At 41.6% G+C, this 27,255-nt stretch overlaps 1 protein-coding gene across 1 annotated transcript in view; it reads right to left on the bottom strand.

Moving 5' to 3' along the window:
- fndc7b (fibronectin type III domain containing 7b) overlaps positions 1-27,255 on the bottom strand; it is a gene marked incomplete at its 5' end in the record, with an annotated part of 45,498 nt that overhangs the window by 7,780 nt on the left and 10,463 nt on the right. Inside the window, 24 exons of the mRNA XM_082144687.1 lie at positions 1,550-1,810; positions 2,725-2,985; positions 4,927-5,187; positions 5,657-5,923; positions 6,717-6,974; positions 7,081-7,341; positions 7,462-7,722; positions 8,619-8,879; positions 8,994-9,260; positions 9,540-9,800; positions 9,952-10,212; positions 10,314-10,574; positions 10,719-10,976; positions 13,250-13,513; positions 13,631-13,897; positions 21,064-21,324; positions 21,401-21,658; positions 22,793-23,053; positions 23,736-23,999; positions 24,147-24,410; positions 24,807-25,067; positions 25,376-25,636; positions 25,743-26,006; positions 26,102-26,362. Coding sequence (XP_082000813.1) covers positions 1,550-1,810; positions 2,725-2,985; positions 4,927-5,187; positions 5,657-5,923; positions 6,717-6,974; positions 7,081-7,341; positions 7,462-7,722; positions 8,619-8,879; positions 8,994-9,260; positions 9,540-9,800; positions 9,952-10,212; positions 10,314-10,574; positions 10,719-10,976; positions 13,250-13,513; positions 13,631-13,897; positions 21,064-21,324; positions 21,401-21,658; positions 22,793-23,053; positions 23,736-23,999; positions 24,147-24,410; positions 24,807-25,067; positions 25,376-25,636; positions 25,743-26,006; positions 26,102-26,362 — 6,285 coding nt within the window. The remainder of the gene's footprint in view (positions 1-1,549; positions 1,811-2,724; positions 2,986-4,926; positions 5,188-5,656; positions 5,924-6,716; positions 6,975-7,080; positions 7,342-7,461; positions 7,723-8,618; positions 8,880-8,993; positions 9,261-9,539; positions 9,801-9,951; positions 10,213-10,313; positions 10,575-10,718; positions 10,977-13,249; positions 13,514-13,630; positions 13,898-21,063; positions 21,325-21,400; positions 21,659-22,792; positions 23,054-23,735; positions 24,000-24,146; positions 24,411-24,806; positions 25,068-25,375; positions 25,637-25,742; positions 26,007-26,101; positions 26,363-27,255) is intronic.

Raw genomic sequence — 27,255 nt, 5'->3', positions numbered from 1 at the left:
GTGTGGAAAAATCCCACTTAAAAAAACAGACCGCCATTACATTTTTCCTCTCGCGCACCCCCTGGTGGTAGCTCGCGTACCCCTGGGGGTGCGCGCACCACACTTTGGGAATCCCTGTTCTAAAGCAAAGCGATGAGTTTGTGTAAGAAAAATATCCATATTTAAAACTTTATAAAGTAAAATAACTAGCTTCCGGCCAAACGAACATACGGATTCAACTTAAGTAAAGCGCAACTTATGCGAGTAATGCGACATACTGCCATGACGCAGTGCGCACTACACTACTTCTGAAGTCACAAGTTGCGCAAGTTGCCCTTTAGACACAAATAGACTGCGTACATTCGTTTGGCCGGAAGAACTTTACTTTGTAACGTGTTAAATATGGATATTTTTCTTAGACAAGCTCATCACTTTGGTTCTCAAGTCTCACGCATTGGCCGTGAGACACACGCAATAACAATTCAACCAGTTCACACGCTCACACGCTACACCGTGTATTTCTCACGCTGAAAAGGCAATGCCAACCAAGTTGTCCTGCAAGCTTTATATATAACGTTGTATACGAGGCGCAGGCACACAAAGTGAAGTTTCCTGCCGCCAGCGCGTATCTCGGCCAGATTGCGTTCGTTACTAGGCAACATAGATGCGCAAACAAACACACGGAAGTTGACGGAACATTCTCGGCCACCGTACGTTCGTTACTAGGTAACCAACAACATCGCGCGAACACACGTCGTGATGGAGAAGGTAAGTTGGAAGAAAGCTCGTCTAACATTTTTAGGCTAGAACATTTAATATAATAGCCCATCGTATACATTATTATTGATGCAGTCAAAAACTCTACAACTACTTTGCAACCAGGCCAGAAGCTTTGGCTCAGTTTGGCTAGCTTACGTTATCTGAAACTAAGGGAAATGTTAGTGGGTATGGGAAGGAATGAAGATGTATTTCTTCATTTTATTTTAAATTATATACCGGTATTATACTGTATTAATAGTCTTTCTAGTTACATTAAGGCTACATGTATTAAAGCAGAGTGCTCTGGGTAATATTTTATATCCTGTCAAAACATACATACATTAATCATTGCCATTGCATTTGTTTTTTTCAAAGATGTCAGGGAAAAAGCAAAAATATATTTTATCATTCTGGGCACCAAAGGATAATGCAAAAAGATTTGTTTTTCCAAACTGTTTGGAGTTATATTTTTGTAATTTTTGTACATTTGTAATTTTGAAATATAACATTAAAGAGTATATAAATATACTCTTTAATGTTATATTTAATGTCCTAATGTCCAAATTTGGCTCCATTAGGGCTCCTCCCCTAACCGCATGTGATCTCACTCCAAGCTTTTGATAAAACTTGACGGTTGCAATGGTTGCAATCCACTGCCATTCTAAAGCTCGGAAGCGTCAGGGTGTTTATTAATATAACTCCGATTGTATTCGTCTGAAAGAAGAAAGTCATATACACCTAGAATGGCTTGAGGGTGAGTAAATCATGGGCTAATTTTCATTTTAAAGTGAACTACTCCTTTAATGCGTACCTGTGTTCATCTTAAGAGGGGGACTCCGCAAGCTGCTGCATTTGTCGGAGGACGCAGAGATTATAATGGTGTACTGCATTCCACACTTCACTCCGGTGAGGTCACAGGACGTGCTTGTGCTGTTGCACATCAAGATGCTATGGTCATGACCTTCAGCTGTGGCCACATAGAAGGAGGATACTTCATTCGGCTGCCAGCCAACGGTTATATGGCTGCTGAAACAGTCCGTATGTGCAGTGATGGAGGTGAGAGCACATGGAGCTGCGGACAGACAAGACAGAGATCAGAAACTGACAGACCGCCAGGAAGACAGACAGACAACACAGACTCGGACAGTTGGTGGATGTAGCTTGAAAGCTCCAGGAGTAACAATCAGAATATTTAACTCTCTGGTGCTCTTTGGTCGGTTTGACCGAAAAATTGGACGTGTTTTTTTATTAATTTTTTTTACTTCATTGGAATGGTATGAAACTTGATAAAGGTTTTGGCACTTGCTATGTGAACACACACACATAAAAAAATGGACATGATTCGAAAAGTTTAAATGGTCCTGTAAAAATGTCAAAAATGTCCGCATTGGAAATGAATGGGATACGAGTTTTATCTAGTGAAAACTTTTGGTACTGCAGCCAAACAAAATCTTACTGAAAGCAAATTTTTTTTAGATATCAAGCTCAAATTTGGAACACAACTTGTTTAGATTTATGGCTTTGATTTTCTTGCAGTTTTTAGAGTAAAACGTGATTTTGAAAAGTATATATTTCATATAAAAATTAAATACTATTTTTGTGCATTTTTCTTAACAATACACACATTTTTTAAGTTCAAGTTTGTAACTTTTTTCACTTCAGCAATAATCTGCCAAGTGTCGTCTCTGAAGAGAGATCAAACTTCAGTCTGTGCTCTAAAGCATTCAAGATTTACGACAGTTTAAGTTGGAATTTTCAGGTCTATGCTCAAAAAGTGATTAAAGGGATTATAAATACAGCGTAAATATAATTTAGTATAAAAAAACCCCCCTAAAAATGCAAAATATTAAATAAAAAAACATTATCAAACTAAAATATTTTACATTCATTTAATTGCCCAAAAAATAAATCATAATTAGCGGTCATTTTTGTCCGACACGCGAAGAGCACCAGATGGAAGACTAGGGTGTTTGAGTGTGTTTGCACCTGTCTGAATCTGGAAGGTGTTGCTGGGTCCGCTTCGGCAGAATGAATTCACCGCAGTGATGTGGAAGGTGTACGTGGCTCCACACTGCAGGTCGGGAACATTGCAGTGCAGAACTGAATCTGAGCAGCTGGAATTTGTTCCGCCCCTTTCCACTGCCAGGACAGAGTAAGACTCCGCCCCCATTGCTTGTAACCACGTGACCCAGGCTGAGTTCGTAACGCAGTCCAGGCTTCCTGCCTCTCCTTGCGGAACACAAGGAGCTAAAGACATGCAAATACAATCTGTTAGCTTGCTAGGATCAATAGGCATTTCCACAAAGACATCCTTTGCAGTAAAAATTAACAGCAGTTTTCTGTATTGTCTGTGACAGTGCAGTACATATGGTCAAAGACTATAGACCTTATGCGCCAGAGAAACAAGGGCACCACCATCTTTAGAATATTGTCTTTGAACTTCCGTTTTTGCGGTCGCTCTGTATATATCCGCTGCTGTCCAGGAGTAATTCGCTTTTGAAGTGGATTTACTTAATGTAAAGTTAACGGAAGTTATCATGAGGACTGTAATGTTTAAAGCAGATGTCTTAACAAATGTCAGTCGAGGGTTAGGGTTAGGGTTAGTCGACCGGGAAGATTTTAAAACGAGCCGTTCATTAATAAACACGCAAAATCGCTGTGAAAATACAGACCGGAAGTCAAAAGACAACGAGTGCAGCGCTGAAAAGGGGCGGGGCTACATAAGGTCTTTAGAATTACACAAGACGCATCACTCATATTGTTTTGAATGGGGAAAAGTGCAATGCTCAATATGGCGGAATAAGTTCCAGCTTCTAAAAAAGAGCCAATCGGCGATTGGTAAAGTAATCGTGTCACTGCAGCCGTTACACCGTCAGACGAGTCATAGTTGTTGTCAGATTTCATCGGTGATATCAAATATGAAATTTAATCGTAAGCTTGGCGAATAGTTTTGGAGAATTTGATGTTTCCCCAGGAGCCACACTTGCCACCCAAGAGGCGTTTCAAAGATGGCCGCCGAGTGAAATTACTTGTCTAATAGGAACTTTGATTTGGTACAGTACATACGGAGCCCCAAAAGGGACATGGTGGTGGAAAAAATAAGATGCTTTTGCGTTCTCTCACAAAAGTTGAGTTCCCCCGAGAAACTTTGCATTTGCTCGCAAACCTTTTAAGTTATTTGCGAGCACAAACAAAGTGGGTCGCAAAACTTTAGCGAGAGAACGCAAAAGCATTGACATTCCTCCCATTTCATATTTTGTTCCATGACCATGTCCCTTTAGGGGATCTGTATGTACTGTACAGGTTACAAGGATGAATTAATCAGTTGGTATTTGGCCTCGTAACGTGAGCTGATGTCCATGTCCATTGTGTGCTGCCATTAAATCATTTTATGTATATATCTGCTAGAGATGTGCAGATCATCTCTGTCACCCGAATCTGCTGTCAAAAATAAATCAACCACCCGCCACGTACCCAAACCTATGATTTTCTCTGATTTAGATATCCACACCCGACCCCCACCCGATCGTCACATTAAAATTGTTCTAATTCTCAGTGTTAGGCGTGATGATATGGTAACATATGCCTGTTACACTGAAGAAGGCTGCTTTTAAATGGACATTTATTTGAAGTAAAAGTTCTTCTTTGGCAAAATTACATTTCCTTAATAGCCTAAACTTCAAATGGAATGTCACTGTTTTCATCACTATAACTTCCCGAACACACAATCACACATACACAAGAAATTAAATATGTCCAGCCCAAGCAAAGGCTGGATATTAGCAAATGTTTTAGTTTATTGACATACAGCTTTTACATTCAGGCTATCATACCCAGCTCTTGATTTGTCCTGGATAACTAGCTACTTCACTAAAACGCCCCAACATTGTAATTTTATTTCCTTTCTTTAGTTTTTAATTCTCCTTTTTTGAAATTTCTCTCAGATATGATTTGCCCTGCAACTGCGTAGCTTAATGAGAGTCTGCAAATTAGTTTTTAAACACGTTAATATTTCCATCATTAATGATTTATCTCATCCAACCGTAGTTAATTCAGAAGGTTATTTTTTATTACTTGCCTCGCCCGACTCAGATTATCCGCGGATATAACCGTGATCCGCACATCACTAATATCTGCATGCTATATCGGTGGTTTTAATGGTGATTTTGTGCTGTTGTGAAACATTACCTGAGGAAACATTGACAGCAGAGCTGGGCTGGCTCTCACAGCCACCCCTGACAGACGTCACAGTGATAGAATATGACTGTCCACATGGCAAGCCAGCGATTGAACAGCTGGTGCTAGTGGAATCACATGACAGGAAAGCTCCTTCACTGGTCACTGCTCTCACATGGAAAGATTCTGCATCTGGATTGGCTGCCCATGTGACAGTCATGAAGCCAGCAGAGCAGTTCACATGCACATCAATGGCCTGAGGTGGACAGGGCGCTAAAAAAGAAAGGCACTATTCATACATCTGTTCTTGATGGTGGCTGCCAGGATGCATTGCTAAGGTGCTCTAAGTGGATGTTACCGTGTTGTTATGGGGTTGCTAAAGTGTAGAGAAATGGCTGCTTTGAAAGTGCCACAGTGTTTACACTAGGGGTTTCCAACCCTTCTCCTGGAGAGTGACCTTATTGAAGAATTCAGTTCCAACCCTGCTCCAACACACCTGCCTGTAATTTCCAGGTAACCTCGAACACATTTATTTGCTGGTACAGGTGTTTGATTTGGGTTGGTTCTAAACTCTGCATGATGGTAGCTCTCCAGCAGAGGGGCTGGAGACTCATGGTTTACAAAAAAAAAAATCAACTAACAAATGACTTACTTAAAAAACTTACTTTTTTTTTTTTAAATAACACATCACCTTCAACATATACAGTAGTGTGCATTTTAACAGTGTGAGTGTGCTACTCACCAGTATGCACTTGTGTGAACAAACTCCCTTCGCTGTGGCATACAAGGTCCATAGACAGCACAGAAACATTATATGTGCGTCCGCAGAGCAGATGCTCCAGGCTGCAGTGAGTCGTGCCGCTACTGCTACAGTTGGCCGTGTGGGTGCCATCTACACTGATGCCCTCAGCCTGGTAGGACAGCGCCCCACCGGCACTTTGCCACGTAACAGCCGCAGAGTTAGACAGGCAAACGAGAGATGCTTGCACGTTGATAGGTGTACATGGAACTGAGGAAGAGGAGGAAGATGAGGCATTAATGCATAATGAAGTCCATTTGAGTTTGTCAACAAAGACAGACATCTGACATCAGCCGATTACGTCAGTAAAGCTAGGCTGTGTCCGAAATCACCCCATACCCTTAAATAAGACACTATTCGAGGGAACAGCCATTTGTAGTGGTGTCCGAAACCATAGTGGACTTTATTGAGTGCACTCATTCAATCCCATAATGCACCGCAATAACGAGTGTACAACTGATGTACACTCAATGGCTAGAGAATACCCATAATGCACTGTGAGGGTCACGTGCCAGACGAATTCCCGCGTCTGACCAGAATCATCCATCCATCCATTTTACAAACCGCTAGTTCAATGTGGCTACAGCATAATATCATACAGGTACAAATTCCTTTTTTAACTGACTATTAAATTGTTTAATTAAGGTTTATACATAGTTTCCATGACAGAGTTCATGATACATCTTTTCATTACTACTGGAGCTGCCAGTTTGCTAAGTTTCAAATTATTATTATTATTAAACAGCAAGCATAAACTATGCAAAAGCGGCAGCTCTTCTGGCACTCGGTGTCCGAATTTACTCACTCGTTTTCATTTACTCCTTCAAGTGGACTATATTATTGGAGTAATGCAGGGAATAATAAATGAGGGTATAGGGGGTGATTTTGAACACAGCCCTACTGTCTATAGATCTAAAAGTGGCACAGTGCTTCCACTGAATAACATTTTATCCATGTGTGTGAGTGCATGTTGATAAAAGAGTAGTATGGGAAAATTCCTAACCTGACTGTAATGTTGAAAGGGCATTTTTGCTGTCACAGTGGCTGTCCTGGGCAGTGATTGTGAGGTTGTAGGCTTGGCCACAATGCAGGTTGTCTAATTTGCAGCTGGAGGTGGGAGTGCTGCAATGTGTTTGGTGCCCATCTGGACTAGATGCAAGGACCAGGTAGGAGGCAACGTGCTCTCCTTGTTCCCATGACACAACACCTGTGTGGCTGCCACACTCAATTTCAGTGGTGATTCCCTGTGGCTTACATGGAACTGTTCACAAGAAGCAAACAAGAAGATCATAAATGTAATGATAGGAATGGACAAGAAACATTTATTTCAAGGTAATATCTGTAAATTGTGTGAACAGTCATCCTACCTGTGTCCAGCCCTACGCTATGACTCTGTGTGCTGGTACACCTGTCGTCGGAGGCAGTCACGCTGATGCTGTATGTGAGTCCACACAGTAGATTAGTGAACTCACATGTGGTGTTGGTGCTGTTGCAAGATGAAGCAAAGCCCCCGCTGCCCTGAGCGACAGCAGTGTAAGAGAAAGCTCCTCTGCTAGGCTGCCAGGACACATCCACCACACCAGATGCACAGCTCAGGTTTGCCTGAATCTGGTTGGGAACACATGGCACTGGGGAAAAAAATGGGAATTGATATTTGGGTCATTGTACAATTGCGGGGGTAGATGCTGTCACTTTTATGAGGAAAACGTTCAACTGCATTGTATTGTGCTTTATTAGAGGTCACCTACCTGAATGCAGTGTTGTGATCGCACTCTTTGACACATTACAGTGGTGGCCAATAGCAAGCACGCTGATGTTGTAAATGGAACCGCATACAAGGTTAGGCACAACACAGGAAGTATTTGTGGTGTCGCATCCTGTCATCTGGCCATCTGTGCTGATGGCATGAACCTCATATGATTCTGCCCCCGTACCGAGATTCCACTCCACATGGGCAGAGTTTGAAGAACAGAGCAAATCTGACTTCACTCTCTGAGGTGGACAGGGTACTGTTCGTATGAGGGAGAGAGAAAAGTCATAATTGAAAAGCAATGTCCCAAAAAAAAAAAATAAAAAAAATAAATAAAAGCATACAATCATTTAATTAGGTTACTGCTAAACTTTCAAGAAAATGTACATTTTTAATACAATTTTGTGTCCTATTAAAGGGATAGTTATTCCATAATTTACTCACCCTCAAGCCATCCTAGGTGTATATGACTTTCTTAACACAATCGGAGTTATATTTAAAAAAATACCCGGGCTCTTCCAAGCTTTATAATGGGAGTGAATGGTCCCTTGTTTTTTGAAGCCCGAAAAAAGCACATTCATACATCATAAAAGTAATCCATACGGCTCCAGGGGGTTAATAAAAGCCTTCTGAAGGAAAGCGATGTGTTCTTGTAAGAAAAATATCCATATTTATAACTTTATAAACTATAATCACTGGTTTTCAGCAACGGCTCTACGTGAGTTGAGTTCTGGCGGAAGAGTGACCTCTGACCCGACGCATGACATATTGATGAACACGGAAGCGCAGAGGATAGATCAAAACAAAACACAGATCATTAATTAGAAGTCTAAAACGAGAGCTTTTAAAGAGAAATGTCGGAGGATTTCGATATAAGAGAAGAGGAGCTTGAGTTTGTTGCCTAGCCCCATTTGTTTGAACCGGCAGCTTGGAAGAGCCAGGATATGTTGTAACTCCAATTGTGTTTGGCTGAAAGAAGAAAGTCATACAGTATACACCTAGGATGGCTTGAGGGTGAGTAAATTATGGGATAATTTTCATTGTTGGGTGAACTAACCCTTCAATTATACTAGTAGCCAATCTTATGGACATCCCAAAAATTATTACTATTGCTCCATGTAGGTGCTGCATTTGAATAAATTTCCTCTTTCATACCCGATGCAACTGCCAGGGCTGTGCCAGGTTGGCTGTGGCAATGTCCATCATATGATACCATGGTAACATTGTATGTTTGTCCACAAGCTAGTCCCCTCAGTTCACAGTTAGTGGAGTTGCTGGAGCAGGTGGAGATCAGCCCCTCAGGTGTCTTGGCATCAGCGGTGTAGGAAACAGACCCATCGGTGGAAGTCCACTGCAGCAGGACAGCATCAGTGTAGCAGTCCAGATGTGTAGAAGTAACTTCTGGGGCACAGGGAACTACAGGAAACAAAAAATGTAATGTTATACAAAGAACAAATATTTAAGAGAAAAATAATAACAGAACCGATGTCTTTCATCTAGAACAACAAAACCAAAACTAGATAACTGTACCTGTGTGGAATTGTTCTGTCTGACTGGGCAAACTGGAGCATTCATCTCCAACAGCGATCACCTGAATAGTGTAATCATCTCCACAGATGAGATCACTAAGACTGCAATGTGTAACAGGCCCAGCGCTATTACAGGATACGAAGTTGAATGTGCTGCTCCAGGCGTAAGCAGTGTAGTACAGCGCACCGGTGCTTGCGTTCCAGGACACATGTGCCTCAGCAGTGGCACAGTCCAGCACCGCAGACACTCCCGTAGGAACACAGGGCACTGCAAAAGAGAGAGAGTCAGCCTTATCCCCCAAAGCCAGGAGCATATGAACAATCATTGTTTGTTGACAGCACTTTACTGAAAAAATGGAAATGCATATTAAATCTAAAAAAATTATCCCAGGATCCAACCATAATAACATTACCAGGTTCAGTACTGGGATCAAGACACGGAAATGCTCTGACAGTGTGCAGGAACAAAATCACGCAATGCCAATTACCAGAACAACACCTGTGCTGGGGTTTGTGTATTTGTGTCTAATATTTATGCATGCATTACCTGTGTTAATAGCGCTCAGCGCACTGGGTGTTGAGTTACATTGGCGACTGGAGGCAATCACGCTAACATTGTATGTATTGCCGCAGGATAGTTTGGGCATGCCGCAGCTCGCTGACCAGGACATGCATGTTCCTAAAGGCCCATCTGGGCCTTGCACTGTTGCGGTGTAGTATTCTGCACCATCAGTGGGCTCCCAGGATACTGTAGCAATATTGGAGATGCAGTCATTAAAGCCAAAGATGGAGGTGGGAGTGCAGGGCTCTGGAAAAAGACACAATGACATAATCCAAGTCATTCAACAAGTGTGGCATCGTTATGCCTATAGTCAAGACTGTGTTGTCCTTTCGAAAGCAAAAGAGTTGTGTATTTCTTTTGGCACTGTGTATTTGGTATCGTGTAAGAAGGTCCTAACCTGTCTGCAGTACTGAAGCATTGCTGGGGGGGCTCCTACATACATGTCCCACAACTAGCACAGTCAGAAAGTAAGGCTGACCACAGTTGAACTCTGAGAACTGTGCACTTGTGTTATTGGTGGAGAGTTCGACCCGGTGACCACTGCTAGATTCTGCAGACACCAGGTACATCAGAGCATATTCACTTGCTTCCCAGGTGAGGGAAGCCACTCTCACGTCACAGTCAAAGGAGGACACCAGTTTCTGAGGGATGCATGGAGCTATACACAATACAGGCAATCTCGATTAGCCATTTCTGGAAAGTTGTTTCATTTAATGTTGACTTTATATAATTATACCTTTATTTTTATCAGCAACTCACCCATGTTGATGATTGTGCTTTCACTGGGATTACTGCTGCAGATTTGTGCATTGGCAACGACCTGGACAACGTAAATTTCCCCACAATGCAGTTCCTCCCAAATACAGAAAGTTGTGTTTGTTATGCAAATGTGTGTATGGCCATCCTGTCCTTCGGCAATGGCGGTGTAAATATCTGCGCCATCACTGCCAGCCCAGCTGACAGCACCCAGGTTAGTCTCACACTCTGCAAAGGTCTTAATGTTGTACGGCACACATGGGGCTATAGAAAAAAAAGCAGTGATTGATACACAACCTAATGACACTGCTCAAATGTAGCATAAATGTCAGAAACCTTTTTCTGTTGCAATTTTGTCACTTGTAAGATCGGCCTTTTAGTACAGCCTTTATGAATGTTGGGTCATACCAGTCGTAAAATGGGCAGGAGTGCTTGGTATGCTGTCACAGACATCATTTTCCCCCACTGCTGTGAAGGTGTAGGTCTGTCCGCAGGGAAGCTCTGCTGTTAGCATCGATTCAGATGTCTGGAATGAGTCGGCATATCCTAGGTTGCTTGCAATAAGCACTGAGTAACTCAATGCACCTCTGCTGTGATTCCAGTTCAAGTGAACTGTGTTGTTATCACATGATCCTGAAACTGTCAGTTGGGTTGGCTGACAAGGTTCTAAAGAAACAGACAATGCAAAGGTTTCATTGTGATGTTAAAGCCTAGTGTCATTCAAAGAAAACTAAGTCATTAAACGAGAAATCAGGAATAGTGAGAGAACATTGTGCTTGGTACGTTTTTTGTCTTCAACCAAATTTGTCAGCCGACAAAGTTTAAACCCTGTCTGTCTAACGTGTTTCTCATAATGTTTACGCATGAGGTCAGTAGGTGGAGAGTAGGCGGTATTTTATGACTGTTCTAACGTATTCCACCCCATGAGCGTTTACACTACGAAAGCAATCCTGTCGAATACGTTTTCGACTACCTCTGGAAGTGGTCGAAAGTGGACAAGCTCAAAACATTTTACACCCTGTTTACGTCTGTATTCAGCGTCATCCCCTTGTGATTCGGTCAACCAAAATGCATCTTGATACGAGGTTTAAACAGGTCCTAGTGTGAATGACTACATGGAGATTTCTACAGTCTGGATCTTTTGGTGCCATGCTAGTCAAAGAAACATGACAAGTTTATTTAGTATGCTAGGCTGTAGAGAAGGGATAGGCAACGTTGGTCCTGGAGTGCTGGGCTGCGTTCAGCCCCGACAAAACGTTGCACAACGTTTTTTAAACAGAAACGGTGATGCGTTGAACACACTGTTCTGATGACGCAAGAGTTGCAACTATGGCAGCTGAGAAGGCCATTCTTTGTGAAGAATTTTCGGAGCCTGATGAAGTCGGTATAAATATGTGTTTAATACTACAAAATATGCCCGATGTTACAGTTACTGCACTTGCCGCCCAGAACAAAAGAGAACATCCCAATCGAGTGAAGGGATTGCTGAAACTGAAATGGAAGCACACATCTTACCTAATTCAGACTAAAACACATCTATTTAGCCTCACATACTGACTTTATTTGTTTTTTTCTTTCTCATTTTTAGGAAAAGCACTTAATTACCATTGTTTATTTCTATTCCAAATGTCATACACTTGCAATGAAGCTAAAACATATAAACAACTACATCATTATGTTGATATCCTATATTTTTACAATAAAACTTACGACAAACATGTCTTCTAATATCCTCAGTTGTTGCGTATACCGAGCTGCATCGAACACATTCGTAAAGTACTGTCCTTGAACCCACTGTGCGAGTTCACTTTAATACAGCGTGCTTTATATACATGTTGCTGCTGATTGGACTGCAGTTCTGACACACCCACCAAACAAGAGAAAACGTATCTCAAACCCCGTTGCACACCGGTGCACGCCGTTTCCAGGAAACATGACGTTCAACCCGGAAACCGTATCAAAACGTTGCGCACCGTTTTGAACTTGAACATGCCCCTGCTGTCCTGTAGAGTTCAGCTCAAACCCTAATCAAACTCACCTGAACAAGCTAATCAATCTCTTCAGGATTATTAAAGCTACAGGCAGGTGAGTGTTTTTTTAATTTTTTTATCAGGGTTGGAGCAAAACTCTGCAGGACAGCGGCACTCTAGGACCAACGCTGCCCATCCCTGCTGTAGTGTGAGATCAGTCATCAATCCAGACATGTTGGATTCCTCAATATCAGGGGTATCCAACCCTCCTCCTGGAGGGCTACCTTCCTGCAGACTTCAGTTAAAAACTTAACACCTACCCGCTTTCTCAAGTAATCCCAAACACCTCAATTATCTTATTCAGGTGTGTTTGCTTAGGGTTGAATCTAAACTCTGTAGGATGGTAAGATTCTAGTGGCCTATCAACAAACTCTTAGTTTCAGAGTTGATAAAGCCAAAGAAATCCAATGCGGTTTTGATCAAGTTCAGTAGGCTCACATCGCTCAGTATAAATGTTATCTGTCAACTCAGGGTTGGGTCTCTCAGGGTAAACTCAAGGGACGAGCAATGCTAGATTTTTCAGCAGGGAAGTCTGACAATTTCATCTCTAAAATGCTTTCACTGTGAACCACTTTAATTTGGTTCAAGAAATAGAGGGGTTTTATTGCATCAAATATGTGTCACTTTGCACACAACTGATTGGTCCAGTTTTCATTTGCAATCTTTTACCAAGAATAAAACCTTAAATGGCCACTACAACTGGCTTTGTGAAATAGGCCACAGGATTTGGCTACCTATGCTTTATATACACTTTGTTGTCACGTGTCAACTCAGGGTCATATATAAGGGAAGAACAAAACACTAAATTTGGTTAAGGTATTGATCTGACAAAATTAGTTTCCTAGGCCGGACATTAATTTGTCCACTACTAGATAACAAAAATGAAATTTGAAGTATAGAATGATCTACCTGTTTGAATGTGTACAGTGCTGCTGACGTCACTGTGGCAATATCTACTGTAGGCCGAGACGGTGAAGGCGTACTCCACTCCACACCTCAACCCACTCATTTCACAGCTGTCAGTTGTAGAGTTACAAACTGTAGCCACTTCTCCTGTGCTGAGGGTGACGCTAGCAAGGTAGTATAGCACATCGTCCCTTTGCTCCCAGGTCAGTACAGCTGCTCTAGATTGGCACTGAAAGTCTACGTTCACATGCAAAGGAGCACAAGGGCCTAGAGTTCAAAGGACAAAATAGGTCATTTTGATTAGTCGAGTTATCAGCTATATTCCTTTTCTGCAGTTACATTGCAAGTGTTTCGTCCCTTTTGTAAATAAAAATTTCAACTCACGTGTTTGGAAGGTCACTCCCGTCTCCTCTGTAACCTGACATCCATCATTGATTGCTGTGAGCCTGACCTTGTACGTCTGTCCACAGGCTAGCTGGCTGATATTACAGTAATTCTCTTGAGAGATGCAGGTGGCGATGTAGCCGTTGTTACTGATGGCAGTGAGCTCATAGGACGCAGCTCCGACACTCCAGGCCCAGCTGAACAATGCTGTTGCATTATCACAGATCACGCTGACAGTGACTGAGCTGGAAACTGGTGGACAGGGAGCTAGACACAAGACACAGAGGTAAATCACAAGTCTGCTCAGTCGTAATGAGCACTTAGGGCTGGGCAGTATGACATTATATTAGCAGACATTTTAAAACTTGTACTGTGGTATGATTATATATACATATATATATATATATGTATATATTTTTTGCTCGATTGCTCCTGTCTGCCGTGAGTGTTTTTGCTTCGGTGCTGTAAGCTCCTTCTTAGTCTCGTATTTCCTTGTTTTGAACCAGAATTTACTACAATTTCTAGTTGTTTATACTACTACTAAATACGGCTTGCCCAACATCGCTGGCTTCCGTTGCTACTAGCACAACACGGTAGTAATTCGCTAGCCTGCTAACGCGCCACCCGTGCGCTCAGCTATTTTTATTTATTTATTTGTCTCTCGCGCGCTCGCGCCTTTGAGTTCATAAAAGCTCAGGTGAGTAAGAATCACTCAACAAACACGGTGAGTAATGTCTTGTCCTGTTATTATCATGCGTCGCGTCTGAATGCGTTGTTGTTTTTGGAGCTCTATCGATTTGATTTATAATTCTTGATTTTTCTCGCTGCCTGCTGTGAGTGTGTTTGCTTCGGAGCTGTAAGCTCCGTCTTAGCCTCGTATTTCCTTGTTTTGAACCATCATTTACTACAATTTCTAGTTGTTTATATTACTACTAAATACAGCTTACCCAACCCTGACGCATAACACGCTAGTAATTCGCTAGCCTGTTAACGCGCCACCCTTGCGCTCAGCTATTTTTATTTATTTATTTTCTCTCGCGCCTTTGAGTTCATAAAAGCTCAGGTGAATAAGAAACACTCAACAAACACGGTGAATAATGTCTTGTCCTGTCATTATCATGCGTTGCGTCTGAATGCGTTGTTGTTTTTGGAGCTCTATCGATTTGATTTATAATTCTTGATTTTTCTCTTTAAACCCGCTTACAACGAACATTTTCTACTCTTCCTCACTGAGAAGCACTACTGCTCAAACCTCATTGTTACAACGCGGACTGTTGAGCAGACGCGTCTCAAGCCTATTAGTGATCCAACGCTGCATACTCTTAAAGGTTACGTCCGTGGATCACGGCTGAACGAGTCTTCTCCACACTCACTTATAAACAAACACTTTTTTTTCGCCTATCGTGCGTCTACTCTACACCCCTACCACTAAAAAACCTCATAGTTACAACGCGGACTGTTGAGCAGACGCGTCTCAAGCCTATTAGTGATCCAACGCTGCATACTCTTAAAGGTTACGTCCGTGGATCACGGCTGAACGCGTCTTCTCCACACTCATTTACAAACAAACTTATAATATAAACTAGTATTAATATTGATAGCATCACTGGTAGCTTCGTTGCTAACTCACTGTCCATCTGTTAAAATGGCGAATATATCAGATGTAAGTAGTCTACCGCTTGGTGCAGGTGAGGACACATTTGAGCTTCACGCACTGCAGTCTGAGCTGGAAGCTGTTGAGAAACAGATCCACAACCTTTTATTGAGACAGGCCGAGCTGAGAGACCGGTGTTTGGCTCTTGAAACATCACGCGCCGACGCACACAAATCAGTGTTTAACGTTACTAACCCGCTGACTCCGACCGCGTCTACTCCGTGCGTTCCTCAGCATCGGTCGCAATCAGCCATGGTCTCGTTCACTCCGGCTCCAACACGCCACCACGAAGCCTGGGTGGTTCCGCAGCGGAAGACGCGAGTCAGGTTTAGACCAAGACTTTCTCCGACCCTCCCGGTTTTCGAGTTATCGACACAAAACCGCTTCTCCCCTCTACGCGAAACAGAACGCGATGCTGTGATCATCGGCGATTCCATCGTTCGGCACGTACACGCTACGTTAGGTACAAGTAAGGTGCAAAGTCACTGCTTCCCTGGTGCTCGTGTTTCTGAAATCGCTGCTCGCGTTCCCGAGATCCTGAACGGTGACGAGCGCGTCGGAACTGTGGTCCTGCACGCGGGAGTGAACGACATCAGGCTGCGCCAGACGGAGATTCTGAAGAAAGACTTCAGGAATCTAATCGATACGGTACGCAGCACATCGCCTGAAACAACGATCATTGTGTCAGGACCGCTTCCCACGTACCGACTAGGGCATGAAAAATTCAGCAGATTATTTGCGCTAAATGAATGGTTAATGTCATGGTGCAATGAGCAGAAACTGCTCTTTGTAAATAATTGGAATCTGTTTTGGGAGCGTCCTAGGCTTTTCCGTGCTGATGGCTTACACCCAAGCAGATTCGGAGCGGATCTTCTGTCAGATAACATCTCCAAAATGTTAAATACCCTTTGACTAGTAACCAAAAGTCCAAATCATAGTCTCTGCTGCACCAATTCAACTGATATAAATACTAGTGTAGAACATTGCATAGAAACCGTGTCTATTCCTCGTTTAGTGAGATCAAATAATAAATCTAATGCAGGATCTAGGAAAAATCTAATTGTTATTAAAACAGAAAATGTTGCTATTAGTAAACAAAAACTATTTCTAAAGCTAGGTCTTCTAAACATTAGATCACTCACACCTAAGGCAGTTATTGTAAATGAAATAGTCACAGATAATAGCTTCGATGTACTTTGCCTTACTGAAACCTGGCTTAAACCAAATGATTATTTCGGTATTAATGAGTCTACTCCTCCTGGATACTGTTATAAGCATGAGCCCCGTCTGATTGGCCGTGGCGGAGGTGTTGCAACCATTTATAAAGATATTCTAAATGTTACTCAGAAAACGGGTTATAAGTTTATTTCATTTGAAGTACTTGTACTAAATGTTACGCTCTTAGATGTTAGAAAAACATCCCTATTATCTCTAGCCTTGGCTACCGTATATAGACCGCCAGGGCCTTACGCTGATTTCCTAAAAGAGTTTGCAGATTTTCTCTCAGACCTATTAGTCAATGTCGATAAAGCATTAATTGTTGGAGATTTTAACATACACGTAGATAATCCAAATGATGCGTTAGGAGCTGCGTTTACAGATTTATTAAATTCATTTGGGGTCAAGCAAAACGTCACCGGACCAACTCATCGTCTTAATCATACACTCGATTTAATTATATCACACGGAACCGATCCAACCGATATAGATATCATTCCACAAAGTGATGAAGTCACTGATCACTACATGGTAACTTGCATATTACGTACTGCTGTAATATGTCATGCGGCGTCGCGTTATCAACCAGGCAGAACAATCCTCCCATCCACCATAGATAATTTCTCAAATTGCTTATCTAATCTGTCTCAGCTGCTGCCTGAACCCAAACAAACAGATGAACTAGAAGAACTAACTAGCACTATGAGCACCATTCTCTCTAGAACATTGGATGTGGTTGCACCTATTAAATTAAAAAAGGTCAGAGAGAAAAATAAAGCACCATGGTATAACAATACTACGCATGTTTTAAAGAGAGAAACCCGTATTTTAGAGCGTAAATGGAAACAAACTAATTTAGAGGTCTTTAGAATCGCGTGGAAAGACAGTATGTCACGTTATAAAAAGGCCCTAAAAGCTGCCAGGGCTGAGCACCTCCGCAAACTAATAGAAAACAACCAAAACAATCCAAGGTTTCTATTTAACACCGTGGCTAGACTAACAAATAAACAGACGTCACCCGAACAAAATATCCCGTTTCAGTTCAGTAGTAATGATTTCATGAACTACTTCACTGAGAAAATAGAAAGCATCAGAACCACAATTATAAACGTTCAATCTTCAATCGCGCCTTACAATTCAGCTTCAATTATCACCCCGAAAGAACAATTACAGTGCTTTACAACTATAGAACAAAAAGAGTTAAATAAACTTATCACTTCATCTAAAACAACAACATGTTTATTAGATCCTATACCAACTAAACTACTGAAAGAAGTGTTATCTGTAGTGGAAGAGCCTCTCCTCAATATTATTAACTCGTCTTTATCTTTAGGTCATGTTCCAAGAACATTTAAACTGGCAGTTATAAAACCTCTCATTAAGAAACCACAATTAGATCATAATAATCTAGCAAATTATAGACCCATTTCAAATCTTCCATTTATGTCTAAAATATTAGAAAAAGTGGTGTCCGCTCAACTGGGCTCTTTCTTGCAACAAAATGATATCTATGAAAAGTTTCAGTCTGGATTCAGACCGCATCATAGCACTGAAACTGCGCTCGTTAAAATCACAAATGATTTACTTTTAGCTTCTGACCAAGGCTGTATCTCAATACTAGTTTTACTTGATCTTAGTGCTGCGTTCGATACTATAGATCACACAATACTCTTAGATCGACTACAAAATTATACTGGTGTTCAAGGACAAGCACTAAGCTGGTTCAAATCATACCTATCTGACCGCTACCATTTTGTCTATTTAAATGGAGAAAAATCGATCATAACTCCAGTAAACTATGGAGTGCCGCAGGGATCTGTATTAGGCCCCCTGTTATTTTCAATATATATGATGCCACTTGGAAATATTATAAGGAAACATGGAATTAGTTTCCATTGTTATGCTGATGACACTCAAATATATATTTCATCACGGCCGGATGAAAACGCTACATTTTCCAAATTGACAGAGTGTGTTAAAGATATAAAAGATTGGATGACGCGTAATTTTCTTTTATTAAATCCAGACAAGACAGAGGTAATACTTATCGGTTCAAAAAACCGCCCACAAAACCTCGCACAATACAACTTTAACATCATAGGATGTCCTGTTACTTTATCCTCTACAGTAAAAGACCTGGGTGTTATACTCGATTGCAACCTGTCTTTTGAAAATCATATTTCTTATGTTACAAAAACAGCCTTTTTCCACCTTAGAAACATTGCTAAGCTACGTAATATGCTATCAGTTTCTGATGCAGAAAAGTTAGTTCATGCATTCATGACCTCGAGACTGGATTACTGTAATGCTTTATTAGCTGGTTGTCCTGCATCCTCAATAAACAAGCTACAGTTAGTCCAAAATGCCGCCGCTAGAGTTCTTACGAGATCAAGAAAATATGATCATATAACACCGATTTTATCATCACTGCATTGGTTACCTATAAAGTTCCGTATTAATTACAAGGTATTGCTACTGACTTATAAAGCCCTAAACGGCTTAGCTCCAGTCTATTTAACGGATCTTCTATCGCCCTATAATCCATCGCGCTCTTTGAGATCACTAAATTCAAGGCTTTTGGTCATACCTAGGATATCCAGAACCACCAAAGGAGGGAGAGCATTTTCACATTTGGCTCCAAAACTCTGGAATAGTCTTCCTGATACTGTTCGTTGCTCAGACTCGCTCTCCCAGTTTAAAACTAGATTAAAGTCGCATCTCTTCAGCCAGGCATTCATATAATCCTACAGTTCAAACTACAATCCGGCCTCTATCCAATGCCAGAGGAGAACTGGCCCCCGACTGAGCCTGGGTTCTCCCAAGGTTTTTTTTTTTCTCCATTAAGGCACCTGATGGAGTTTTAGGACACCATTAGGTCACTTGATGGAGTTTTTCGGTTCCTTGCCACTGTTGCCTTTGGCTTGCTCAGTTGGGGATATTTTGGGGATATTTAATTTAATTTTATCAATCAATAAATTCCTCTTGAAACAAACTTTGTTGTATTATTTTAATTTAATACTGTGAAGCTGCTTTGATGCAATCTGTATTGTGAAAAGCGCTATACAAATAAACTTGACTTGACTTGACTTGACATATATTTGCAGCTGTCAGTAGGCAACACAGCGCTATTTTATTTACACATGAGAGCAACAAATTATTGTTATACCAAAGAATGTCTCATGTCTGTTTTTGTTTTTCTTCTTTTAGTTTTATGGCGGATTGCAACCATGACTTATCAGGTGCATACTGCCACCTACTGTAAGCATTTTTGGTTTTGTTCACGTTTTCTTGACTTTTTTTTTGAATTCTCTAAGTCATGTGTCCTGTTCATGTCATGTGTACCCCTTGCTTCATTGTTATGTTTCCATTGGTTGTTCTAATCATGTGCTTCTCTGTTCTGTATTGTCATTGGTTTATTGTTTATTGATTTCAGGTGTGTCTTAAGTCATTAATCTTTGGGTATATATAGCCCTCATGTTCCAGTTGTCTGGTGTCTAACTTTGTTCATGTTCACTGCTGTTGTTGAGTTTGTTTGTTCAAGTCATATTTCTAGTCTTTTTTATTTTATTTTGCCTTTGTTTTGAATAAGTTTTGTTAAATAAATCTGCACATGGGTTCAGTTGAACTTAGTGATAGGAGAAACAAAGCTTTTTCAAAGCTTTGAATCAATTGAACCAGTTGCTTCGCAAAATGATTCACTGTTTCAAAGCACTCGAAACGCCATATGCGGGTGAGACAACTGGTCAGAACAGTGTAAATCCAACACAAACACAGGCCAAATGTTTTATTGAAAGTAAAATCTATCAAATGCAATTAACTAATCATCTATTAAGATTAAATGTCAATTATCTGTGCAATATCTGTTCTTTTATCAATTTTTAGGGCTTGCCTTGTTTGTTCCATGGATGGCTTAGCTAAACAGACCAATTAGAGACTATTAACTACTATAATTCATTTTAATTATACTAATGCCTAATTAAAACATGTTCAAATGTATAAAACTGATCAGAGATCAGGTAAAAACCCATAAACACTTGCCACTGGGGGGAAAATCTCAGTGAATCCACATGATTCATGATCATCGCCCCCCTAGCGGGGAACCATTGAAATTTCGAAACGGTTTACCTCGCCTCGTTTACTGAAATCACATGACTTTGGCAGTTTTATACATGCGCCGAACCCCTGATTCGAAAGAAAAGATTTGTAAAGGTTTCAAAGTTTCATGAAGCAGTGCTTTGAAATCTCCCATCAAGTTCAACTTGCCTCCATTGGATTCATTACAGAATGTATATGTTTCCTGATTAGTTAGATGCCTTCTATCCAGTCTATTTTATCAGACTGTATTACTTCTACCCCTTTGAGGAACTTTTTTTGATTCTGTTGATACTTTTGAAAAGGTTTTAAACAAAGTAAATCCAAATTTAGTATTATTATAGTAAATATTATAGTAAAAAAAAAATATTTATTTTTTTTGTTGAAAAACTAAACCTGTCTCTTGCCATGAATATAGCTATAGAAGCTGGCATGGCGTTAAAATAGAAAGGAAGAAAAAATGCCTAACCTGATGTGAGAAGAACTGTCTCGCTGTCTGTGCTGTTGTAAGTTCCTCCAATGGCTCGTACATGGGTGTTATAAACAGTGCCACAGATCAACCCGGTCACACTGCAGCTGGAGCTTGTCGTGTAGCAGGACAGGCTTTGACCATTACGACCCTCCAGGAAAGCCACGTATGCCACCGCTCCCAAACTCTCTTCCCAAGACACAGTCCCTACATCACTTGAGCAATTCAGGTGGGTTTGCACGTTCTGGGGTGGGCAGGGTTCTGGTAAAGCACACACAGTCAGTTGTTGGACGTATAAAGCACTAAAATCATTGGGATAATGGTAAATTGAATGCACCTGTGTTTAGAGTAGCTGATGCAGATACAGCAGCTCCTTGGCAGACGTTGTTGTGTGCTGTCACAGTGATGTCATATGTCTGACTGCAGGACACATTGTAGAGGACACAGGAGGTGTCACTGGTGGAGCAGGACAACACTGATCCCAGATCAGTGGCAGCCTGTGCGTTGTATCTGGTAGCACCTCTGCTCCTGTCCCAGGACAGCTGGCCGATAGACAGGCCGTACTGCACTTCAACATGCTGAGGTACACAGGGACCTAAGTTCATAATGAAGAGAAAGAAATTCATTATCATGGTGCAAAATACTGTATTAAAGTATTGCAAGGATGTTAGGTGTAGTTTCCATGGCATTTATAACCGACTGAAAAGGTTTCTGAGTGTTTTAAGCATGCTGTTGTGCATTTGTTAGGATGTTGAGAGTGGTGGCTAGGATGCTGCTATGCAATTTTTGGGTGTTTTGAGTGGCTTTCAGAGCACTTCTATGCAGTTGCAATGATGTTTTGGGTGATTGCAAGGTGATTGCTAAGGCCCTGTTTACACCTGGTAGCCTATTAAGATGCGTTTTGGTCGATCGGATCACAAGTAGACGAGGGAGACACGTTCTTGTTTACACCGGGTATTTCAATCTGTCTCTTTTGTCCACTTTCCACCACTTCTGTCCGGATTTCTTCAAGAAGAGGGTCTATGGGCGGGTAAATGTATGGGCTTTTTCAGATCTTTCGATCTAATGGACAAAATAAGCCTTACATATGAACATATGTATATTTACATATGAACAGGGCCGGAGAAAATAGAAAAACATAGCTTTACATTTTTCTGTGACAGCTGCAAGATCACGCTGAACGCTGTGAGTGTGTTAGAAATCAGCAATGGTGAGAGAACCAAACCTCTCATCTTCAAACCAAACGTAGGTCTTCATTCGACAAAGTTTAAATCCCGTCTGGTTAGTGCGCTTCCCATTATGTTTACTCATTAGGTCAGTAGGCGGAGAGTAGACAGTCTTTTGTGGATGTTCAAACGCATTCGCCCACATGAGCGTTTACGATAAAGCAATCCGGTCGAATGTGTTTTCGACTACCTCTGGAAAGTGTCTAAGACGTTTTGAGCTTGTCCACTTTCGACCACGTTTGAGGTGTTCTGTGTAGGTTTTAACACACTGCTGTGTTCTGAGTGGTTTCTAGGGCATTGTGGATGGTTTCTAGGGCATTACTAGATATTTGTTAGGGTGATGTTGTGGGTAGTTGCGAATGTAATTCAGTGTTGTGGGTAGATTTGTGGTTGTTGAGGTTCTCCGAGGTGTTGCTGCTGTGGGGTTGCTGGATTGTTCTGAGAGTTTTTTTCAAGTATTGCTAGGGAGAATTCTAGGAGGTGTTCTGAGTAGTTTTGCTCACCTGTCTTCAGTTGTCCCCTCATGGTTGCAACACTGCTGCAGGTCTGTCCTTCTGCTGACACAGTGATGTTGTAGCTCTCTGCACAGGCCAGTCCTGTAAGCTCACAGTTGGTGTTGTTGCTTTCACAGGTGAGTACATGACCAGATTCACCCACTGCTGTGGTCATGTACTGCATTGCCCCAGTGCCTGGCTGCCATGACAATGTAGCCGTACCAGATTGACAGTCTATTAGTGCCCGAATGTCACGAGGCATACAAGGAGCTGAAATACAGACAAATGAGATGCTACATCAAAAAACACTAAGGAACCAAAAAGCAGGGTCCAGATTAAATTTCACAGCATCTATGGCGCATAGAACACCACATTATATTTTGCATCGTTTATGTGTGAGAGAGAAGATTTGATGCATTTAATGGTACTTTTTCCACAGAAGTAAACGTTGTAATAAGAACAGTTCTAAATTCTAAAACGAAATAGTTGGAATATAATTGCCATCCTCCAGTCATATTTAGCAATTCAAAGAAATGTTACAAGCCTACAAAAGTTTTTGATTCTGCCATGGCACCATTAACATTAAGTATTAACAACCTTTTGACGTGTATCAGCACACAGCATTCAGAACTGAATTCCAAATTAAATTCCAAAAGAATTACCAAATTTTAAACATATTTAAATGGCTGAAATTCTCAGAAGTGTATTTTTTTATGTTTAATGTAATATGATACAGAAATGTTTTATTGCAAAACGTGTTGGTCTGTTCCTTGACTGACTGTGTTGAATATCTTTAAATTGCAAATTTCAAAATCAAAATTTCAATTCAACATACTATGGGGAGTGTGACCCAGTGAGAATGAGGATTCTGGATTCAAATAATTTACAACAGAATCTTTTGGGGGAATCCGACTGGTGTGTCTGTGTAAATCTGTTCTCATTGCTTTCTTACCTGAATCCACGTCAATGACGGCACTGGGCGAGCTGTCACAGTATCCGTCTGATGCTGTCACACTGACATGGTAGGTCTGTCCGCAGGCGAGTCTGTTAACTGTACAGGTGGTGTCGTTCATGCTCTGACAGTTGGTGAAATGTCCGTAACTGTCCTCAATCATAGCCGTGTAAGACCCTGCTCCTGCGCTCTCCTTCCAGGACACGGACAGGCCATTCCCTTGGCAGATCACATTAGCGGTCACATAATCCGGCACACAGGGCACTGAACATGAGAGAAGTGACTGTCAGTAAAATCGATTGATTAGGAACAAGAAAAGTTTAGGTATGTTGTGAGTAACTACGGCAGATTTTTCGGCACCATCTGGTTCATCAGCAATTACAATGCATATTGCAATAAAATCACACAAACCTGTCCTGATTGGAGCAGCTTGACTGGGTTGACTGGTGCAGATGCTGTCTTGTGCTATTACTGTGGCAGTGTATGGCACACCACACATCAGCATTGTAAGATCACATGACTGACCAAACCCTGAGCAGCTGTCGAAGTGAAGCCCGTCATCGCTGATGGCCCTGACCATGTAGAGCTCACCGACTTCATTGCTCATCCATGACATGGTGGCTACGTTATCACTGCAGCTTGTACTGGACACCAGACTCTCCGGGATACAGGGAACTGTGGGTTGAAATACACCTTAATGACTGAAAGAGCATCCAGAGGCTATATAGCTTTTTTCACAAAGATGGTGCAAAATAGAGTTTCAAACTCTTCAAAAAAGAATAAAAATATCTCGAGTAAGTGGAAGGAAGTGCCTATCACATTTGACTTTCTATAATCTTATTTTTTTCTCATTAGTTTTGCAATCCTGTTAGTATAATTTGGGACATCAATTGAGTTTACTGATGTTTGATTGATTTTCTACCAATAAAGATTTAATGAACATGCAAATTAGAGTTACAGTTACGGTACATAAAAATTAATTATACACATATCAAATTTAGATTAATATTTTTTTCTTTTTTTTTCTTAAAGCAGCATTGGTAACAGGGTTAAATGGTCAGTGTGTATTACCTGACCGTACGATGACCTCAATGCTCTGAGAGCTGTTGCATATCCGTCCTTCAGCAGTGACCGTCAGGACGTACATCTGGCCGCAGGGAAGGGAAGTGACCTCACAGGAAGTGCCGTTTGCTGTGCAGCAGGTGGTATCTCCATCTGCACGCTCCAAAGTTGCAGTGTAGCTCAATGCGCCAACACTCTCATCCCACAACACACGCACCATACCAGAGTCACAGCCCACTGACGTGACCACATTCTGAGGTGGACAGGGGGCTGAAAGGGAAAAGGAGACAGGATTATAATTATTATCTTATTATTGTCACAGTGGGTAGCTGTAACTCAGAGGAAACGCAACCACATACACATTGACATTAAACATGGGAGTCTAAACAATCCAGGACAAAGACCTGAGAGAAACTGAGGGCTTAAGTACAAGGGCAAACAAAGGAGCTAACGCGATAATTAATGAGGGACAGGTGAATAAGATGAATCAAACAAAGACCAAACATAGCATAACCCTGACAATTATGTTATGATGTTATATTTTTTACACTGGAAAACTTCTCGTCTCACTCTCTCACCCGTTTCAGATTCCATAGTGTTGCTCAAGTGGCTGTCGCACTGACTGTTAGATGCAGTGATACTGAAGTTGTAGAATCTTCCACATTGAAGCTGTTCAACTGTACACTGGTTTTCAGTTGAGTTACACTGGTACACCTGTCCATCACTGTCAGTTGCCATGGCGATGTAGAGCTCCGTCCCTGCTGACTCTTCCCATGTCAGCCAAGCCGAATCAGACAGGCAGTCCATCTCAACGCCCAACATGAGGGGAGCGCAAGGAGCTATATACACAAACACACATCCCAAAAGTGAAATTTGTGACAGACAAACAGATAAACAAATTAATATTAAATTATGGAAAAATATGATGCATTAAATGTGACTAACCTGCCATAAAATACTGGACTGGAGCATTTGCCCCAGTGCAGCCATCCCTTACTGGAACTACAGTCACATTATAATCTCTCCCACAGGTCAAAGTGATGTCACAGCTGGTCTTTGTAGTGTTACACATGTAGTAATTGTGGTCGTTATTGGAATAAAAGGCCTTTGCTATGTAGAGGACACCTTCTACATTAGAGTCCCAGGACACAGAGACAGTGTTTGATGTACAGTCCAAGACTGCAAAAAAATCATCTGGTGGGCAGGGGGCTGAGGAATCCAGAAAAGATATGTTAGAGACATCCAAATATTCAATTAAATACTAAACATTATTTTACACTATATATGTTATCTTTCACAGGTACCTGAGGTGACATGCTGCACAGAGCTTTGAGAACTGTTGCAGGTTTGACTATAGGCCGCCACTGTCACGTTGTAAGTCAGGCCACAAAGAATGTGAGGTACTTGGCAGAAGGTTGCATTAGAGTCACACCCCAGCACTTGTCCATCACTGCTTCTCACTGTGGTGTGGTAGTGATGGGCTTGACCTGTCTGTTGCCAGGTAATGTTGAGAACAGTAGATGGACACTCAATGATAGTCAGCACATTCTGAGGCACACAAGGGGCTGAAGGGGACACAGAAGTCAAAGGTCACTACAAGTGGACCACCCACCTAAAGGCCCAGACATATCAAACCGACATCAATGAACTTGCAGCGTTTAAAGCAGCACTCAGTAGCTTCGGGATTTCTCCGCTGTATTCTCGCTTTTTGCTCGCAGGTTTCTCTCTAGAGCTCCCCCCACAGCTTCGGAATAGATATTTGACAACACTGTTGTAAAAACTCGTTGGTGATTCTCAGACACCAGAGGCTATAGATCAACGACATCAAAGCAGATGGGACGTTCTTTAAAATGTCTTCTTCATTCGGGTTCGAACAGCGTGAGGGAGCGCAATAATGACAGCATTTTAGCAGATTTCTTTTGGCCGTAAAGCAATTGTTTACATCGCGAGACCTGATATCACGCGAGACTTCCTGACGCGGCGGCCGGCGGCCCGCCGGCTCAAAGTTGCAAGTGCGGATTTTCCGCTCACGGGCACCAGGGGGGTGCGAAACGACCACCATTCAACCCGAAATAAGTAATATAACCATTCCAATGACTCCGAAGCTGTTCAGTTAAGGTAAAAAAAGTTACTTAGTTCACCTTTAAAGCTGACTGCAGTGTCGCCTCACGTTAGTTGTGTCTGGGCCAAAAAGTTGAACACACCGCAAACACTACAGCCAACTAGGATGTACATTCTGCGCCCGTGCGAGATTAAATAACTCTCCATACCAGCAGGTGTCAGTAGTCTGTATTTGTCATTTAAAAAAGGGAAACCAGAAGAGCCTTACTTTGTCATTTTCTTGCTTAAGTTAATTCCGTTTTTCTTCTCAGGCCCTGTTTACACCTGGTACTAAGATGCATTTTGGTAGATCGGATCACAACAGATGACTCTAAATACAGCTGTAAATGGGGTCTAA

This window comes from Leuciscus leuciscus (genome assembly GCF_965113295.1).
Source record: "Leuciscus leuciscus genome assembly, chromosome: 18".
Classification (NCBI taxonomy): domain Eukaryota; kingdom Metazoa; phylum Chordata; class Actinopteri; order Cypriniformes; family Leuciscidae; genus Leuciscus; species Leuciscus leuciscus.
The sequence above is the reverse complement of the archived record's forward strand: the minus strand, read 5'-3'. Positions and strand labels throughout refer to the sequence as shown.